This window comes from Panthera onca, chromosome D4 (assembly GCF_046562875.1).
Source record: "Panthera onca isolate mPanOnc1 chromosome D4, mPanOnc1 haplotype 2, whole genome shotgun sequence".
Classification (NCBI taxonomy): Eukaryota; Metazoa; Chordata; class Mammalia; order Carnivora; family Felidae; genus Panthera; species Panthera onca.
Genome location: NC_138351.1, coordinates 50,891,684 through 50,909,920, shown reverse-complemented (window position 1 = coordinate 50,909,920; position 18,237 = coordinate 50,891,684). Strand labels below are relative to the sequence as shown.

The window sequence follows — 18,237 nt, the reverse complement described above, 5'->3', positions numbered from 1 at the left end:
GAACCTCCTGTACCCAAAGATTTAAAAACTGGAACTTATTTTCTAAATCCAGCTTGATTCGCTATTATCCATTAGGAAATATGGTGTAAGTTTTTGGAGGTAAGTTGTTATTATCTGGAAAATAAGGTTATCCAAAAGAAAAAAAAATTTTTCACAAATTAACCATATCCTGAAAACTTAGGGTTTTCTGTTTTTGGACTTATACATGAATAATTTATTAATATAAGCATCAAATGTTGAATTTACTGCCTTTTTGAGCATTTGAGTTTAAAGAACAACTGATGATACATAACCTTTTTTTTTTTTTTAATGTTTATTTATTTTTGAGAGGGAGGGAGATAGAGTGCAGGTGGGAGAGGGGCAGAGAGAGAGGGAGACACAGAATCTGAAGCAGGCTCCAGGCTCTGAGCTGTCAGCACAGAGCCCGTCGTGGGGCTCGAACTCACCAACGGTAGATCATGATCTGAGCCGAAGTTGGACACTTAACCGACTGAGCCACCCAGGCGCCCCATGATACATAAGCTTTAAGTTGATCTTTAAAAATTTATAATAATTTGAAAAGCAACTTTTCATATGAATGGAAAAAATTCAGTTTGACTTCTGTATTCAAATACAGTAATTGTATTTTTATTTGTGTAGTAATCTCTTTCAATCTTTGTCCCTATGACTAAGAATGGGTAATAGATCCACAGAAGATATTTTCTATTCTAATTGCCAAGACTATTTCCTGACCATCTAGTTTTTTTTTCATTTTAAAGATTAAAATCCTTTCATTTCTCTGAACTTTAGTTTCCTCATCTGTTAAATAGGAATAACAATATTGTTTAGTTCCTGGAGTTCTTGTGGAGTGTAATGCACTTTTTACAGTGTCTGGCACATGGTAAGGACCCTGTATCTCCTAGTTGTTATTGCTAAAGGTTTCTGCTTCTTTGCAGAAACCCAACACCAGCACCTGTTCACAGCTTTATATTTTATATACTAATTTTCTCTTCCTTTTGCCCTACTTTATTTTCCACTTATTTTTAATTTTTACCTTATTATTATGTATATATTCATGAAAATCACAATTTTTTCTGGAACAGGGTAGGTAACAAAATTTGGGGAATGTTTGTTTGAATATAGTCAATGCATATGTAGTTTTTAAATTATATTCTTATCTAGGAAAAAAATTTTTCCTAAAGTTAATGGCCCCTTTTTTTCCATTTCCATAATTTTCTGAGTAACTGTAGCTGATATTTTACAAGTGTTGCAGGAAGTCTCCTAAATGCCTGTTACATTTTTTAAATATTCTAACATAATGAGTGAGAATAGGTTACGGTATAGTAACAAACACTTCCCTGATCTCAGTGGCATGACACAAAAGTCTTTCTCACTCACCGTACATATTCATCATGGATTAGTGAGGGGAATCTGCTCATCAGAGTCTCTCAGGGACCCAGGCTGATGGGGGCTTTCTCTCTACCTGTGCTGCAGTGGTTGGTTGCAGCAGTGACAGGGCAATGTGATTAATAATGCACTGACTCTTAAAAGCATATACCTGAAAGTGTCAGCCACCATTCAGACTCTTGACTAATGCATGGATCATTTGGCTGTGCCTAATGTCATGCACTAAAAGGGCGAGCCACCAACCACAGTCTGCCTCTGGTTATCAGTTGTTCAGCTTGCTGTCCCTTGTGCAAGCAGAACATACCCACTTCTCTCTCCATGTCAGACAAGCCAAAGTTACACTTGCAACCACAAGCCCAAAGTTAAGAATCCCTGGGTGACAGGTGGTATTTTAAACATCAGGGAGGTGATGCTCAGGTGTTCCGACATCAAGTCCCAATATAGTTCTTAAAGTCAGAGGTGTGTGGGCTACAAACATACGTTCCCTGTCATCCATTCACCCAGTATACAGTTGTGGAGCTGTAGGGTAATCAGAGCAAATACTGCCATTCAGGAGAAGGAACAGTGCAAGACAATGGTTCCTAATATGTAGTCGTTCTGACATCTAGACAGGTGTCTGTTTTCAAGGACCTGCCTGCTCGGAGAGTGGAGAGATTTTTGTGATATGTTCCCGTTGGTCTCTAAAAGGGGTTTCCCCAGTACATTATTCTTCGTAGCTCCACTTTGGCCCTCTGGCATACTCTTTCCTTTCCGTTACTCTCCTTGGTCACCTTGATATATACCCGCCTTGGAGACTAAGCAATATTCTCAGCTCTCCTTCTGCCTATGGGAGTTGGGTGCACAGGGTCATTTTTGTCTTGAAAGGTCATAGACTTTATATTTTTAGTTCTTGGCAATGCAACTCTCTTGGTAGTCTTATTACTTATTTGATTCCAGTCAGACCTCTGTGTCAGTAGCCATACCCTCAACTGTAGACTGGATTTGCTGTATTTCTCCCCCTCTCTCCTTTCCTCTTTTCCTACCTGCCTTTTTAGGTTTTACTGCTGAAGCTTTGAGCCTATCCGACCTCAGTGGGAAAGCTGCATGCTCAGATTCTTTTCCCTGAGCCATTTGCCCAGTTGAAGGCATTTATTTTCATGGTTAACAACCTAATTTGCTTTGCTTTGAATATACTTAAAATCCATTTAGACAGGGAGTTTGGGTGGCTCACTTGGTTGAGTGCCTGACTTCGGCTCAGGTTATGATCTCGCATTTGTGGGTTTGAACCCTGCGTTGGGCCCTGTACTGACAGCTCAGAGCCTGGAGCCTGCTTCCGAGTCTATGTCTCCCTCTCTCTCTGCCCCTCCCCTGCTCATGCTCTTGTCTCTCTCTGTCTCTCAAAAAATAAAATAAAAGATGTAAAAAAAAATAAATAAATTTTGGCACTGTGCATGCTAGCCACGTTTTTTATTTGTCCCTGTTGCATGACTGAGTTTCAGTTGTCCTTTGCAGCTAAAACACCTTCTCAGGTTCATATTTTATCATTTGGGGTTGGGAAGCAATTGGCTTCAGTTTCTGAACTCCATTCCTTCTTGACAACCAGCCACTTCTTTATCTCATTACATTCATTCATTCATTTTTCATTCATTTAGAGAGCATGTGTGTGTGTGTGTGCGCGCGTGTATGCATGCACACACATGAGCAAGAGAGAGGGAGAAAGAGGATCCCAAGCAGGCTCCACATTTTCAGCACAGAACCTGATGCGGGGCTCAATCCCACAAACTGTAAGATCATGATCTGAGCCGAGTTCAAGAGTTGGACGCTGACTGAGCCACCCAGGTGCCCCTCATTCTGTTCTTTTCGTACTTAGTCAGATGTAGCTGATAGTAACTGACAGCTTATCACTGCAGTACAATTTTCCATCCTCTTTCTTTAGAGCTACAAGTTCATTATGTCTTCGATTTTTGCCGGCTGCAGTTTTACAAAATGTTCCACTGCATAAGGATTACCAAACTTCCATTCTCTGTTACAATGTCCTCCCCACCAGCTGCCCATTAAGCTAATGCCATTTTTAGAGTTTTGTTTTAGCAGTGTCTCATTTGTGCTACTGATTTTTGAATCAGGTAGGCTAGTTGACATTGTGGTAACAAACAACTCCAGAATTTCAGGAGTTTGGCACAATAAAAGTTTGCTTTGCTTCTTACAGATCTAGTGCAGTACAGCAGGGGGCTCTGCTCCTCATAATCACTCAGGGATCTGGGATGACAGAGGTTTCATCTCATGTGCTTTCAGAGACAGTGGAGCAGTGGGAGGGAACACGGCTTAACTATGCACCTGTCCTTAAAGCTTCTCCTGTTAAATAACATTTCCCTCATTTTTCAATGCCAGAACAAGTCATGTGGCTTGCCTAAAGCCAAAAGAACTGGGGAAGCTCAATATTACCATTTGTTGAGAAGATAAAGAGCAGAAAATATTTGATGAATATCACTAATGGCTACCATGCACACCACAATATTTACCTGTTCCATGTTTTTCCTGGAAACTTTCCTCTTCAAGTCTACTGTTGGATTGATGCTCTGGGCTGATGTTAACATTGGATTCCCCTTTGACAATAGATTTCCTAGAGAAAATTCCCATATTTTTGTCATTCTTTTTTTTTTTTAATGTTCATTTATTTTTGAGACACACAAAGACACAGCATGAGCGGGGGAGGGAGACACAGAATCGGAAGCAGGCTCCAGGCTCTGAGCTGTCACCACAAAGTCCAACGCAGGGCTCAAACTCGTCAACCACGAGATTATGACCTGAGTGGAAGTCAGATGCTCAACAGACTTGAGCTACCCCTGTGCCCCTATTTTTGTCCTTCTTAACTTACTTGTTCATTTTGGTGTATTAAGCTTCTTAAGAAAGCTGTTACAGGGACTAAATGTATTTTATACTTGTATATTAGAAAATGTCTTTATCCTTACATTTGATTGTTAATTTGGGTGGATATAAAATCCTGTATTAAAACCATTTAATCTCTGAATTTTGAAGGCATTTCTCTATTGCCTTTTAGTGTATTGTGTTAACTGAAAAGTTTGATGCTGTTCTCATTTTCCATCTTCTCTGTGGGACACGTGCCTGGTCCTTGTAAGCTTTTAGGATCTTCTCTATTTCTGATGTTAGAAAATATTTCACAGTGCATCTCTGCCTCTGCTTTTGAAAGTGACTTTCATTTGGCTCTTTTGTGGGTTCATTCAATCCAGACATTCATGTTCTTCACTTTTGGGAATGTTTCTTGTACTATTCTTTGTCTTATCTGCCCTGCCGGAATCCCTATTTGTTGGATAGTGAACATTGTGAAATTATTTTCTAACTTTTTAAACTTTTTTATTTTTTGAGTCTGTCTCTTTGGTCTAATTCTCAGGAGAGACTTTTTTTTTTCTGCTGCTATTTGATTTTGGTTTGATTCTTCTACTTTTAGTTTTTATTTTTCTTGTTCTCTCAATAGGTCTTCTTATGTAATATCTTACCTATTTGCAAATACTATGTGACTATTAAAGTTTTATGGGGTGTTTGTTTGTTTGTTTGTTTGTTTGTTTTTTGGCTTTCTGAAATTAGGTTTGTTTCTTCTGGCCTGCCTAACCCTTTGCCTTTTGTTTTTGTGTTGCTTTGTTTGGATTTTTCTCTTTCCCTTTGGAGACTTTTATAAAATGGTTGTCGATATTAAACTGGCTGCTCATATTTAAGAATAAGGTATAAAGAAGTTGAAAATTTTTTAGCTAATGTACATGAAGCTTGGTGATTGGTGGGCTTCATTAGAAGGTGATCTGGAGGTGGTCTGACCTTTTAGGTGGGAAGCCCTCTCACATTTCCTTATCTGAAGTTCTTTAGCATTATTAAGTCTTCTAGAGCAGAATTCTCCTCCCTCTTGCCTGGGCAGTGGGGAATATATGCCTGTCTGCTGGTATTGTGGGAGAAAGGAATGACATACTACCACATTTCAGGATGTAGATTTTCCATTTATTTCCCTTGTGTTTCACAGGGCTTCTTATTCCAGACTTTTATTTTACCTGACTGCCTGAATCTGTAAACTGTGCTTCAGTTCCTCCAGAGAATAAACCTCCCATTGCCTGCAGCTGGTGAGGATGTACTTTCCTGACACTGGAGGCTGCTAGGAGAGATCTAGCATTTCAAGTTCTCTGCCTAGCTCCATTCTCCATCGAACCTACTGGCTGGACATTGAGTCTCATAAGAGTTCCTTGGGGAAGTCGCTCAATTCTTATCTCTCTCTGTGGGTGTTTAACGTATAACCTCCTTCATTTTGCTATGTCAGTGACAGTGTTTTCTGTCTTCTTTGTCCTTGTAGATTAATACCATTATAGCTTTACTGTGAACAATCTGCCATTTTTAATCAGAACTGTATCTTTTTGAGGGTGCCTGGCTGGCTCAATCTGTTAAGCATTCAACTCTTGATATCAAGCTCAGATCATGATCTCATGGTTTGAGAGTTCTAGCCCCACAACAGGCTCTGGGCTGGTGGTGCAGAGCCTGCTTGGGATTCTGTCTCTCCTTCTCTCTGCCCTTCCCCTGCTTGTGTGTATACATGTGTGCGCGCTCTCTCTCTCTCTCTCTCTCTCTCTCTCTCAAAATAAATAAATAAACTTTAAAAAAAAAGGAACTCTGTCTTTTTTGTTTCTGTGTTTTTAAATAATTCTTCACATGTTTAATTTTTAGCTAGCATGATTTTACATTAAGATAATAAGATATTTAATTACCTATTCTGTTATTGTTGAACATTTAGCTGAACTCTAGTGGGTTTTTTCTTCTTTTTTTGGGTCATTTTAAGTAAATATCTATAAACCCCATTTCAAAATCATTTGCATTATCTTTCTATTTAGTTTTTTATAACCAGAAGGCTTTGTGCAACCCATTTGATCCTGCTCCCTCACTTTACAGATGAGGAATGTGAGTTATCCCATGGTCAGACAATTCCTAAGTGGCACAGCTAGGCCTTGCACCCAGGCATTCTGGCTTAGCATCCGTGCTCTTGACCATTGCACTCTGCATCTCCATGGAATTAACCCTTAATAACTAGCAAGGTCGAACATTTTTCTATATGACGATGTGTTAACTAATGCCTTGTTTCCCTTTAGTTTGTAGTCTTTCATCTGGAAAATTTGGGACATTACTTAGTGGCTCCTGGGATACCACTGCTAAAGTGTGGCTGAATGACAAGTGCATGATGACCTTACAGGTACAGTAGTAGTTCTGTGTGAATGTTCTAGATAATAATTAAATATGATCATTCTGTGGCAACTTAATTTAAGTCCCATTTAACTCACAGGGTCATACAGCCGCAGTATGGGCAGTAAAGATCTTACCTGAACAGGGCTTAATGTTAACTGGATCAGCAGACAAGACTATTAAGCTGTGGAAAGCTGGAAGATGCGAGAGGACTTTTTCAGGTAAGATCGGAGTAGACAACTTTTATAATAAATCTCTTCATATTCACTCAGATGGTGTTTTCTCAAAAGTTTAGAAGCTTGAAAATGGTATTCAAAAACCATCAGTCTATAGTATAGAACATTGGGGTAAATGTAACTTTCTGACAATGTTTAAAATCTTTTTAAAAGATATAATGAAACTTCTCATAAAACATCCAGATGTGGACTAATACATGGCCACTTGAACTTATAACATGGTTTGCAATTGTTTTTGGCTGTCATTTTAACAAGTTTAGCCTGAAACTTCCAAGCATAAGCCTGGTGACTTGATGGTGGCTCAGTATTGTTAACTTTATATATGGAGGAAAGCATCATGAGTATTTTATGAATACTGAAGTACATTATTTAGTAATAACAAATTTAAACGTATATTGTGGTTTTAGGGGGGTAGTCTTTTTGAACCTTACCTATTAAATAGCTCCTACACTGAGGCATGTGCTAATACTACTATTGATGATTTATTTGTGGAGCACTTAAATTATTTTTAAGTTGCGTTCATTTAAGTAATATCTACATCTAGCATGGGACTTCAACTCCTGACCCACAATCCAGAGTCACATGCTGTTTGTCTGACTGAGCCAGCCAGGCACCCCTTTGGTATAAATTTTTATGTTGTTTTTCTTCTCTTTTATTTTCTCTTTTGAAGTTGATCACTACTCCGGATAATACTGCAAGAAGTCCCTTCATGAAGATAAAACTATTTGTAGATGGACGAGTTATAACTAAGCATCCCTATGTTACATACAATATATGTTATCAAGTTGTCATTAATCCTTGATAGCTAATCTAAATCAGCAAATACTGAGCATGGGAAATTTTTTAAGTTTTTGTTTATTTGAGAGAGAGCAGGTACATGTGCACTTGAGGGAGGGAAGAAAGAGAGAGAGAGAGAGAGAGAGAGAGAGAGAGGAAGAGAGAGAGAATTCCAAGCAGGCTCCATGCTGTCAGCTCAGAGCCCAATGCGGAGCTCAATCACACAAACCATAGATCGTGACCTGAGCCAAAATCAAGAGGAGGTTGCTTAGGCAACTGAGCCACTCAGGCACCCCAAGCATGGGAAATTCTTTGATTCCTGATCTCCTTTATTAGCGAATATTCTGTCCTTGAAAAAGAATGTAGTATCTTCTGTACTTCCTCAAGTAATATTGAAAGAAATTGAATTTTATGAAGGTTTAAAAAACATTTTACATCCTTTGATTAATGGAATATAGATGTTTTTCCAAGTACATAATTAAAAATATAATATAAGAAGTTTATTCCATAAAATCTTGCCTTTAAAAAACAAATCATTGGGGCGCCTGGGTGGCTCAGTCGGTTGAGTGTCTGACTTCAGCTCAGGTCATGATCTCGCGGTCTGTGAGTTCGAGCCCCGCATCGGGCTCTGTGCTGACAGCTCAGAGCCTGGAGCCTGCTTCGGATTCTGTGTCTCCCTCTCTCTCTGCCCCTCCACCGCTCATGCTCTGTCTCTCTCTCTCTCTCTCTGTCAAAAATAAATAAAACATTAAAAAAAATTTAAAAAAAAATCATTGAGACACCTTTGTGGCTCAGTCATTTGAGTATCCAACTCTTGATTTCAGCTCACAACCTGAATAAATAAAAATGAAAAATCAATCATTAATATTTACTGTATAATTTCAATGCCTGCATTTGTATATATTATGAACTGTTTCTATTGACAAAGCAGGGATGTTTGGTTTTATATTTGTTTTTTGGTTAAATCAGAGGGGAGAAGTTAGGATTTGTTGAATCAAAACAACTAGGATTATGAGGCAGGAAACATGAATTTTGTAGCTTTTCCATTAGTTGTGTGGTCCCAGATAAATTAATCTCTCTCAGCATATTCTAAAGTTTACTTTTTATGATGGTTTTTATTTCAAATTCTTAAATAACTGATCTTTTATAATTTAACTTCTCTTCATTTTTTTTTTTCTTGTTGTTTTGGGATTTTATTTTTATTTTTAAAGATTTTATTTTTTATTTTTTAAAATTTACATCCAAATTAGTTAGCGTATAGTGCAACAATGATTTCAGGAGTAGATTCCTTAGTGCCCCTTACCCATTTAGCCCATCCCCCCTCCCACAACCCCTCCAGTAACCCTCAGTTTGTTCTCTATATTTATGAGTCTCTTCTGTTTTGTCCCCCTCCCTGTTTTTATATTCTTTTTGTTTCCCTTTCCTTATGTTCATCTGTTTTGTCTCTTGAAGTCCTCATATGAGTGAAGTCATATGATTTGTGTCTTTCTCTGACTAATTTCACTTAGCATAATACCCTCCAGTTCCATCCATGTAGTTGCAAATGGCAAGATTTCATTCTTTTTGATTGCTGAGTAATACTCCATTGTATATATACCACATTTTCTTTATCCATTCATCCATCGATGGACATTTGGGCTCTTTACATACTTTGGCTATTGTGGATAGTGCTGCTATAAACATGGGGTGCATGTGTCCCTTCAAAACAGTACACCTGTATCCCGTGGATAAATCCCTAGTAGTGCAATTGCTGGGTCATAAGATAGTTCTATTTTTAGTTTTTTGAGGAACCTCCATACTGTTTTCCAGAGTGGCTACACCAGCTTGCATTCCCATTAACTTCTCTTAATTTTTTTAGTACTTTATAAATACTAGTCGCAGTTTTATGTGGTAAGAAATTTAGAGGCCATAACTTTTTGTCATATTTGAATATTTTATATGCTATGATGCTTACCAATTATTGTTACTGGGGATGAAAAATTGAAAATGAATTGCCAGATAAAAATGAAGAAGTGTTGGGATTAGAATCTTATTTCTGGAGAGTTGAGAAAATAATTTGGTGAAGATAGTGTAAAATAACTTCTGAAGACCGGTAATAAAAAATATTGCCAAATCTGAAATACAAAGTTTGGTTACCAGGCTTTTCTACAGAAAAAAAATGAATTGCTCTGCCTTGCAAATCAGTTATTACTATTCACTGATATGTTTTATTTATTTATTTATTTAGGGAGGACACAAGTGAGCCAGGGACAGAGAGAGAGAGAAGTGGGGCTCATGTTTTACATGAAGCGGGGCTTATGCTCACCTGAAGCGGGGCTCAAGCTCATCTGAAGGGGGTCTTGAGCTCACCCAATTTGGGACTCAAACTGTGAGATCGTGACCTGAGCTGAAGTCAGGTGCTTAACAACTGAGCCACCCAGGCACCCTGATGTGTTTTATAATGTTAGTTAAATACATAGATCCATCAGTCAAATCATCCATCTTATTGGTTCATATTATTTTTCTTTTCATATAGGGCATGAAGACTGTGTACGAGGTTTAGCAATTTTGAGTGAAACAGAATTTCTTTCCTGTGCAAATGATGCTAGTATTAGAAGGTGGCAAATCACTGGCGAGTGTCTTGAAGTATATTATGGACACACCAACTATATTTATAGCATATCTGTTTTTCCAAATTGTAAAGGTAAGATTAGCATATATCATGTATTTAAAATTCTGTATTGAACCTTGTTCCATCCCATTCTTGAGGTGGGGGTAGGAGGGCTCATTACGGAAATCAGTTTACTAACTGTACTTGAATAATTTAGTAGCTATGTTTCGTAAGGATCTTCTTGTAAAGGAAGAAATTGTGTGATCATCTTTATATCAATTCACACTTGATGGTTAATGTCAAATAGTTTTGGGTATTTGAGGAAACACTTTGTATAATTTATTGGTGCAAAGTGCATAATATGTAAGGTGTGAAATGTAGAAAATATGATTTTTGAAGTTTTTGTGGTATAAGTAACAAATAAATAAAATGTAAAACTATAATTTTAAAATATTTTGGGTTTAAAAAAGTCATTATGCCTCCCTAGAAAGGTGATATTTATAAATGTACTTAATTTTATTTGTTCAAACTAGTTTTTCCTATATTCATTGATTTTAGATTTTGTGACAACGGCAGAAGACAGATCTCTGAGAATCTGGAAACGTGGGGAATGTGCCCAGACAATCCGACTTCCAGCTCAGTCTATATGGTGCTGCTGTGTTCTAGCCAATGGTGACATTGTGGTTGGTGCGAGGTATTTATATTCTAGTCAGTCAATATCATGTGTCTAGGCCTTTGGTAGGTGTTAAGAGTGCACTGAGAAAAGCCATAAGGAACTTTAGGTGAATTGGGAGACATTTCAGTACATTTCTGTACTGAAAAAACAGCATTAGGCATAAGAGCTTTTATACATTAATGGTACATGATACAGTACAAAAGTATTGCTCTGCCAGTTGTGCAGTCAGAACATCGAATGCAAAAGAAACTGGAGAAGGTAGAGATTAGTGTGGGAAACCTTTATGAAGAAGAGGAAATTTGAATTGAATGTTGAAAAATAATGAGAAAGAAGGTAAATGAGAATTTCTGTCAGAAAAAAAAACAACAGTGTAAGTAAAGGTGTGGCAGGACCAGGAAAGTGATTTGTGTGGCAGATGAAGGAAAGTGGTGGAAGACTCATGCTAGGGAATAGTGGGGGATACTGGTAAGGTGGTAAAGGCAGTAGGGTGGAGCATAACCGTGGAGAGCCTTGAATGCCAGGTATCTTTTAGAGTCTGTGCTTGGAGTAAAGGGTTGTAGCTACTGAAGTGACATGAATAGAGCATAACATGTGAATTATTAACTATGTAGGTTGGATTTAACTAGTGGTGATGGCAGGAAAGCAACTTGGAAAGCAGTTCCGGTAGTAGGGGTGTGATGTTATGAAATACTGTCCCCACGGTGCCAATGGACAAGAGGCCAAAATATTAGATATTGCAAAGGAAAGATTGTCAAAAGGAGGATAAAAGAAAACCGTAAAGCTTCAAGCTTTTGGTGATTGCATTAATATAAATGGGGAAAGTGGGAGAATTGGTTAGGTGCAGAAGATGATGACCTCAGTTTTAGATTTCTGAGGTCCGAGTGGTGATGAACCACCCTCGAGCCGGTGGATCTAGCATGGAAGGCAGAAAAGAAAGAAAAGAAAACCTCTAAGGGGTGGTGGGTCTAATAAAGCGGAGGTAGTTTACATTTTGGCTGGGTCAAGGGTTGATTTGTTGATTTAATTATTTTCCCCCTAAGCATATTTAAAGTTAAAGAAAATAAACAATTTGAAAGGGTAAAGTTCCTGTCAGTCAAAGGTTACATAAGAAACAAAGTTCTCTGTAGAACGGGGCAGGATTAGTGCATTTGAAGGTGGCCAACTTGCCTCTTACCCAAGAATTTAGAAATGGTGGAAGTGAAGTCATGTGCCAAGACTAGAGGTTGGGATTGCCATCTAGTCTAAGGTGAGGCTTTTTTTTCTTGAGTGGGATTACATTGCTGGTTAAGGGCATAGGAAACACAGACTGTGTTTCCCAAATGAACAGATACTGAGCATCTGCTATTTTCTAAGCTTTATGTTGGTTATTTGAGCCCTTTGTAAATAAAATAACCCACTACCCTTCTTTATACTCTTGTATCTATGTAATATTGACTTAAATTGTATGTTATAGCTCCAGATTTTTATGGTGGTAAATATCTAACTTGGAATTCAAAATTGTGTTAGATACATATTTCTCTGTCTTTTCTCAGTGACTTTTCCCTTAAATAATCTTTTTCTACCCTATAGATGGCTTTAGAAAGCAGCATAGGATAGTGTGTGAAGTCAGCAGAGTGCTCTCTCTACTCAGCCATAAATACATAGTAATGTTTCTCATATTCACAAATACAGATTATTTTTGCTTTGGATCATTCAGGTGGGATAATGTTAATACAATATGGCAGTGACTTCAGATCACTTTGTTTTTCCTTATAGTGATGGTATTATTAGAGTGTTTACGGAATCAGAGGATCGGACAGCAAGTGCTGAGGAAATCAAGGCTTTTGAAAAAGAACTCTCTCAGGCAACCATTGATTCTAAAACCGGTGATTTGGGGGACATTAATGCTGAGCAGCTTCCTGGGAGGGAACATCTGAATGAACCTGGTAAATATTTCAGTGTATATAGTAGTAAAAAATACTACCCTGTTTGCCTTTGGGAATAATTAGAATGATAAGAAAAACAAGTTTGTTTTGCTAGTCATTAAGTGTTATTCTCATTGCCAGATAGGGATTTTTTAGAACTTTTACACTTAACCACTATGAGAAACCATATTCTTGCTTCTTTCTGTGTCACATTTTGAGCTTAACTCCTTAAAGAAGAATCATTTTTGTTTTAAATCCATCTCCTGATATCTAGCTCGTATATAATAGGTACACAAAAGTCACTTCTTTAATACCTTTTGGTTGATTGGGTTCCCTGAGACACACTGTATAGACTAAAAATAAAAATGAGTTCAAAGAAAGCGGTGTCTCCTTAATGAGTTGGGGATCATTTGAGTTTAAACCAGAGGACAGTAGTTATTTCAAATGAAATCTTATGTTTGATATATCCCTGATCCATTATATCATTGGTTCTTAGAACCTGGTACATGGACCCCTGGGAATATTGAGATTCCTTCAGGATGTCCTTAAGGTCCAACTAATTTAATAATACTAAGCTGTTATTTGACTTTTCCACTATGTTAACATGGTCTGTGTTAACTTATGGTCCAAAAGCAATTCTGGGTAAAACAAACAAACAAACAAACAAACACAGGCTTCTTAGTACACAAATCAAGGCAGTGACACCAGACTGTTCTGGTAGTTATTGTGCTCTTCACTGGCATGCAGTTGTAGTTAAAAAAAAATGAAAACCATTTGCCCATAAGAATGTGCTTGAGGAAGCATTAACAATTAATTTACTACCTCTCGAGCCTTTATTACATGTCTGTTTTAATATTCTGGTTGACAAAATGTCAACACATAAAGTACTCCCGAGTACCATGGTGTCTCTGGGATAAGTACAAACATTCATTTGCATTGCAGGCTGAACTTTTCATGGAGTGCCATATTTATTCATAGAAGAAGTACCTATGGTTATTTAAGCTTGGGTTTAGGCAAGACTTTTTTTGAAAATTAGCAAAATGACCATGTCACTTTAAGGAAAACAGCTGACAGTATTTATTGCCAAAGATGAAATTCAAAACTCTCAAATGAATATTGAAATTTTGGAAAATTTGTATTTATTACCAGGAGCTTGTAAGATAGATCCGTGCATTTTAGTATTTAATAGAGCCTGAAAAATGCATTGATGGTTGCAGATTCTAAATTGTAACCTTTAAAGACCTACTACTTTGTAGAATATTCACATTTTTCTGAAAAAGCTGTTAAACTAGTCTTTTCTTTTTCAACTATGTTATCTGTGTAAGGTTGGATTTTCTTTATATACTTCAAATAGAACAACAGATTACAACAGATTGAATGCAGAGGCAGGTATGGTAATCCAGCTGTCTTCTATTAAGAGAGACAATAAAGAGATTTATAAATACAAACAATGTCAGTCTTCTCAGTAGGTTTCTAAAGCTATTCTTATTTTTCATATTATTTATTCAATATGTAATAGATCTATTATTGTTTTCCATTAACTGAATTTTTTTTACTCTTTATTTTTAATTTCAAATCCAATAAGTCAATTCATATAACCTGCATTAAAAAAAGTTCTTTGGGCTTCTGAGTAACTTTCATGACTATTATAAGGAGATCTTAAAATCAAAAGTTTGAGAACTAATGTATTGTATTGTCATGTTTTTAATATTCTTACAATTCTTTGCAAAAATGTAGTCTTTTTGTCACTGTGTACACACACACACACACACACACACACATATTCAGTAAGTATTTCCTAAGTGCCCAATGTGTGCCAGGCATTGTTCTAAGCTTTGGGGAATACAGCAAATATAAAAGGTTACAAATACCTCTGTTCTTACAAATTTATACTCTATAGGAGACACATAATTAAAAAGTAAATAAGTAAATATATAAGTATGTCAGATAGTGATAAGTACTATGGGAAACAAAGCAGGAGTTGGGTGTTTTGTAATTTTAAATACAGTGTTCAGGAAATATATAATATTTGGTATAGCATTTGTTGCTATTATAGATAAACTAAAATCTCACTGACTTAATACAAGAGTTTATTTGTTGCACATTCAAAGTTCACTTGATGACACGGTATATTAGGTATGTTTGGGGAATTTTTATCTGTTTCTGGGGTTTGTTTTATTTTAGAGAGTGTGCACATGAGCAGAGGAGAGGAGCAGAGGGGAAAGAGAGAATCTTAAGTAGCCTCCACACTCTGTGGGAACCCAATGCAGGACTTGATCCCATGACCCTGGGATCGTGACCTGAGCCGAAATCAAGAGTTGGTTGCTCAACCAACTGAGCCACCCACACACCCCATCTTGAGCATGTTTGTAGAGCAGTTTTTCTCCTTGTGGTCATTTGGGGATGGAAACCACCATCACCATGTAGCTTCCAAGGGCTTCTTGGGTAGAGACATTCAGCCATCAGACAGGATAAAAGGGGAGGTTAGAGGAAGATTGACTAGGGCTAGAACTGGCACATAGCACACCCATTCAGATTCCACAGACCATTTCTCAGTAAGTGGCATCTAGACACTGCACCTGGCTGTAGCCACAGCTACATCTCTACCCTACGGAGTAGGATTGTGAATCTCTGGAGGACAGCTGCCTATTTCTGCCACTGAAGGCTTTGCTGAAAATGTGATGTTCAAGTAAAGTTCTTAAGGAGGCAAGGGAGTAAATCTTGCCAACATCTGTGTGAAGAGTGTCAGGGGCAGAATTAACAGCCAGTGTAAAGACTCCAGGGCTAAAGTCCGGAGATGGGTTGAGGGGAGAAGTGCAAAGTGAAGACAGAGGGGATGATATATTTGGCCTTGTACACTACTTCAAGGACTTAGGCCTTGATCAAGAGAGATGGGAAGTCATTGAAAGGTCTCGAACAGAGGAGTGTCAGGGACACTTTAACCTTTGAAAGAATTTTTATGGTTACTGGATTGAATGAATATAGACTGTAGGGAGCCCCAGGGCAGGAGTAGAAGGCCATTAAATCAGTCCAGCCGAGAAACTGTGGTGGCTTGTAGCATTGGGTAGCAATGGAGATAGAATAGATAGTTTTTTTGACCTTTTTTGAAGATGGAACCGATAGAGGGGCACCTGGTTGGCTCAGACAGTTAAGCATCCAACATCAGCTCAGGCAGTCATCAGGCAAACCATTAGTGGGTTCGAGCCCTGTGTCGGGCTCTGTGCTGACAGACAGCTCAGAGCCTGGAGACTGCTTCAGATTCTGTGTCCCGCTCTCTTTGGCCCTCCCCTGCTTGTGCTCTGTCTCTCTGTCTTTCAAAAATAAATGAATGTTAAAAAGCTAAAAAAAAAAAAAAAGACAGAACTGATAGAATTTGCTAAGGGTTTGGCCATGGGATTCAGAGAAAGATGAATCAGACTCTTCTATACTTTTTGGCCTGAGCAGCTGGAAAAATGGAGAGTCGTTTATTAAAATGAAAGTGTTGTCAGAAAATAGTAATAAAACTTATTTTTAGTGGGCCAGCTACTTTCTAATGGAAATACACCTTTTTTTCTTTCCTTTATTTAATAAAGGTTACTTTTAACCATTATTGTCTCTTGAGACACTTTCCAGTAGAGTAACTTTTTTTTTTTTAGTGTTTGTTTATATTTTGAGAGAGTGCACACATGAGTGGGGGAGGGGCAGAGAGAAAGGAAGAGAGAATCCCATGCAGGCTCTGTGCTGTCAGTGCAGAGCCCGACATGGGGCTCAAACTCACGAACCATGAGATCTTGATCTGAGGAGCAAAACCAAATCCCAGATGCTTAACTGATGGAGCCTTTTAATAAAATTTCCAGTTAAACCAAATACATAAAGTTAAGATTTTTTAATCTGTGTCTTTCATTTTTACTCTGCTTTTCTACTTTTGATTCTTAACATTTTTATTTTAAGGTACTAGAGAAGGACAGACTCGTCTAATCAAAGATGGGGAGAAAGTCGAAGCCTATCAGTGGAGTGTTAGCGAAGGGAGGTGGATAAAAATTGGCGATGTTGTTGGCTCATCTGGTGCTAATCAGCAAACATCTGGAAAAGTTTTATATGAAGGAAAAGTATGTCAATTTCTACTTTCTAATTACCATTATCTTAAAGCATTAGACAAAGGTTTTCTTTTCCCTTTTCCCCATGCTAATACAATTTTCTTTGGGGAGGCTTCTCTCTTTTCCCTGCCTTGAAATTGACTTTTAAAAAATCTTTTTCCGTATTTGATACATTAGACACTATTTGTCTTTTGGTACTTACTGTGTGTAAACTGTTCCCAACCCTTTTGGATTAGGAGCTTCTGTGCCACCTTCCAGCCAACGCTTTCTGCCTCGTTATATTTAACTTGGCAGGACATGAGGGCCCCTGTGTGGCAGTGCTTATAACGCCAGCATGTTTTGCTGAGTGGGGCATGGTAACAGCTAATACTTCTGGCCTTGAGACCAACCAGTTGGAAACCTTCCTTTGGCCTTAGAATTTATGTGTAGTTGTAATACATTCCCCTCCTCCATCCCCAGTGAAATACTGACCTTGCAGCATATGCAGATGGTTGCTATCAATCATCACATGCCAAGTGGAAGATTGTAACATTGCACTTTGGAGAAAGTTTAAGGATTATAATTTTATTATAAAATGTTTATATAAATATATTTGTTATAAATAAATATAATATTTATTATAACTTTATAAAATAAAGGACACATAAGATCTGTGATATATATGCCATTAATATGAACAGATAAGTTAGTAATCATTTATCTCCTTTTTGTATTCCTGTTGAAGGAGTTTGATTATGTTTTCTCAATTGATGTCAATGAAGGTGGACCATCGTATAAATTGCCATATAACGTCAGTGATGATCCTTGGTTAACTGCATACAACTTCTTACAGAAGAATGATTTGAATCCCATGTTTTTGGATCAAGTGGCTAAATTTATTATTGATAACACGAAAGGTCAAACCTTAGGACTTGGGAACACCAGTTTTTCAGATCCTTTTACAGGTAAGTTTATGGTTTATATTAAGTCTTCTGTACTTAATTCATTGGTTATTTTTTTTTAAGTGTATTTAAACATCTGTTATCATAAGCTGTTTAAATTAAAACGAAGATCCAAGATCTATAGCAGGTTTTTACTTTAAATCATATTTTAAACCTCAAATTATATAGTAATTCTGTGTTTATAGAAACAATTCTATATTGCTCACTTTCAAAAATATAGCCACACTGTAACTAAATAAAATTATGAAACTTCAGTCATTTGAAATGAAAATAAACCTGGAAGTTCCCTTATATAGTGACTCTTTTTAAAAATACCTGTTTTGGTGAACCTTAGTAAATAGAATTTTTTTTTTCCACACAAGGCTAAATTGGTTAGTTGGGCATAAATCTAGGACTGAACTATGGGTAGTTTTTTGTTTTGTGGGTTTTTTTTTTAATGTTTA

At 37.4% G+C, this 18,237-nt stretch overlaps 1 protein-coding gene across 2 annotated transcripts in view; it reads left to right on the top strand.

Moving 5' to 3' along the window:
* The window catches only part of PLAA (phospholipase A2 activating protein), a 41,078-nt gene that overhangs the window by 10,493 nt on the left and 12,348 nt on the right, over window positions 1-18,237 (top strand). For both annotated transcript variants that reach the window (XM_060609622.3, XM_060609621.3), the window contains exons 3-9: window positions 6,504-6,604; window positions 6,695-6,815; window positions 10,123-10,290; window positions 10,756-10,891; window positions 12,629-12,798; window positions 16,708-16,865; window positions 17,578-17,797. In XM_060609622.3, the coding sequence (XP_060465605.1) occupies window positions 6,504-6,604; window positions 6,695-6,815; window positions 10,123-10,290; window positions 10,756-10,891; window positions 12,629-12,798; window positions 16,708-16,865; window positions 17,578-17,797 (1,074 nt within the window). The remainder of the gene's footprint in view (window positions 1-6,503; window positions 6,605-6,694; window positions 6,816-10,122; window positions 10,291-10,755; window positions 10,892-12,628; window positions 12,799-16,707; window positions 16,866-17,577; window positions 17,798-18,237) is intronic.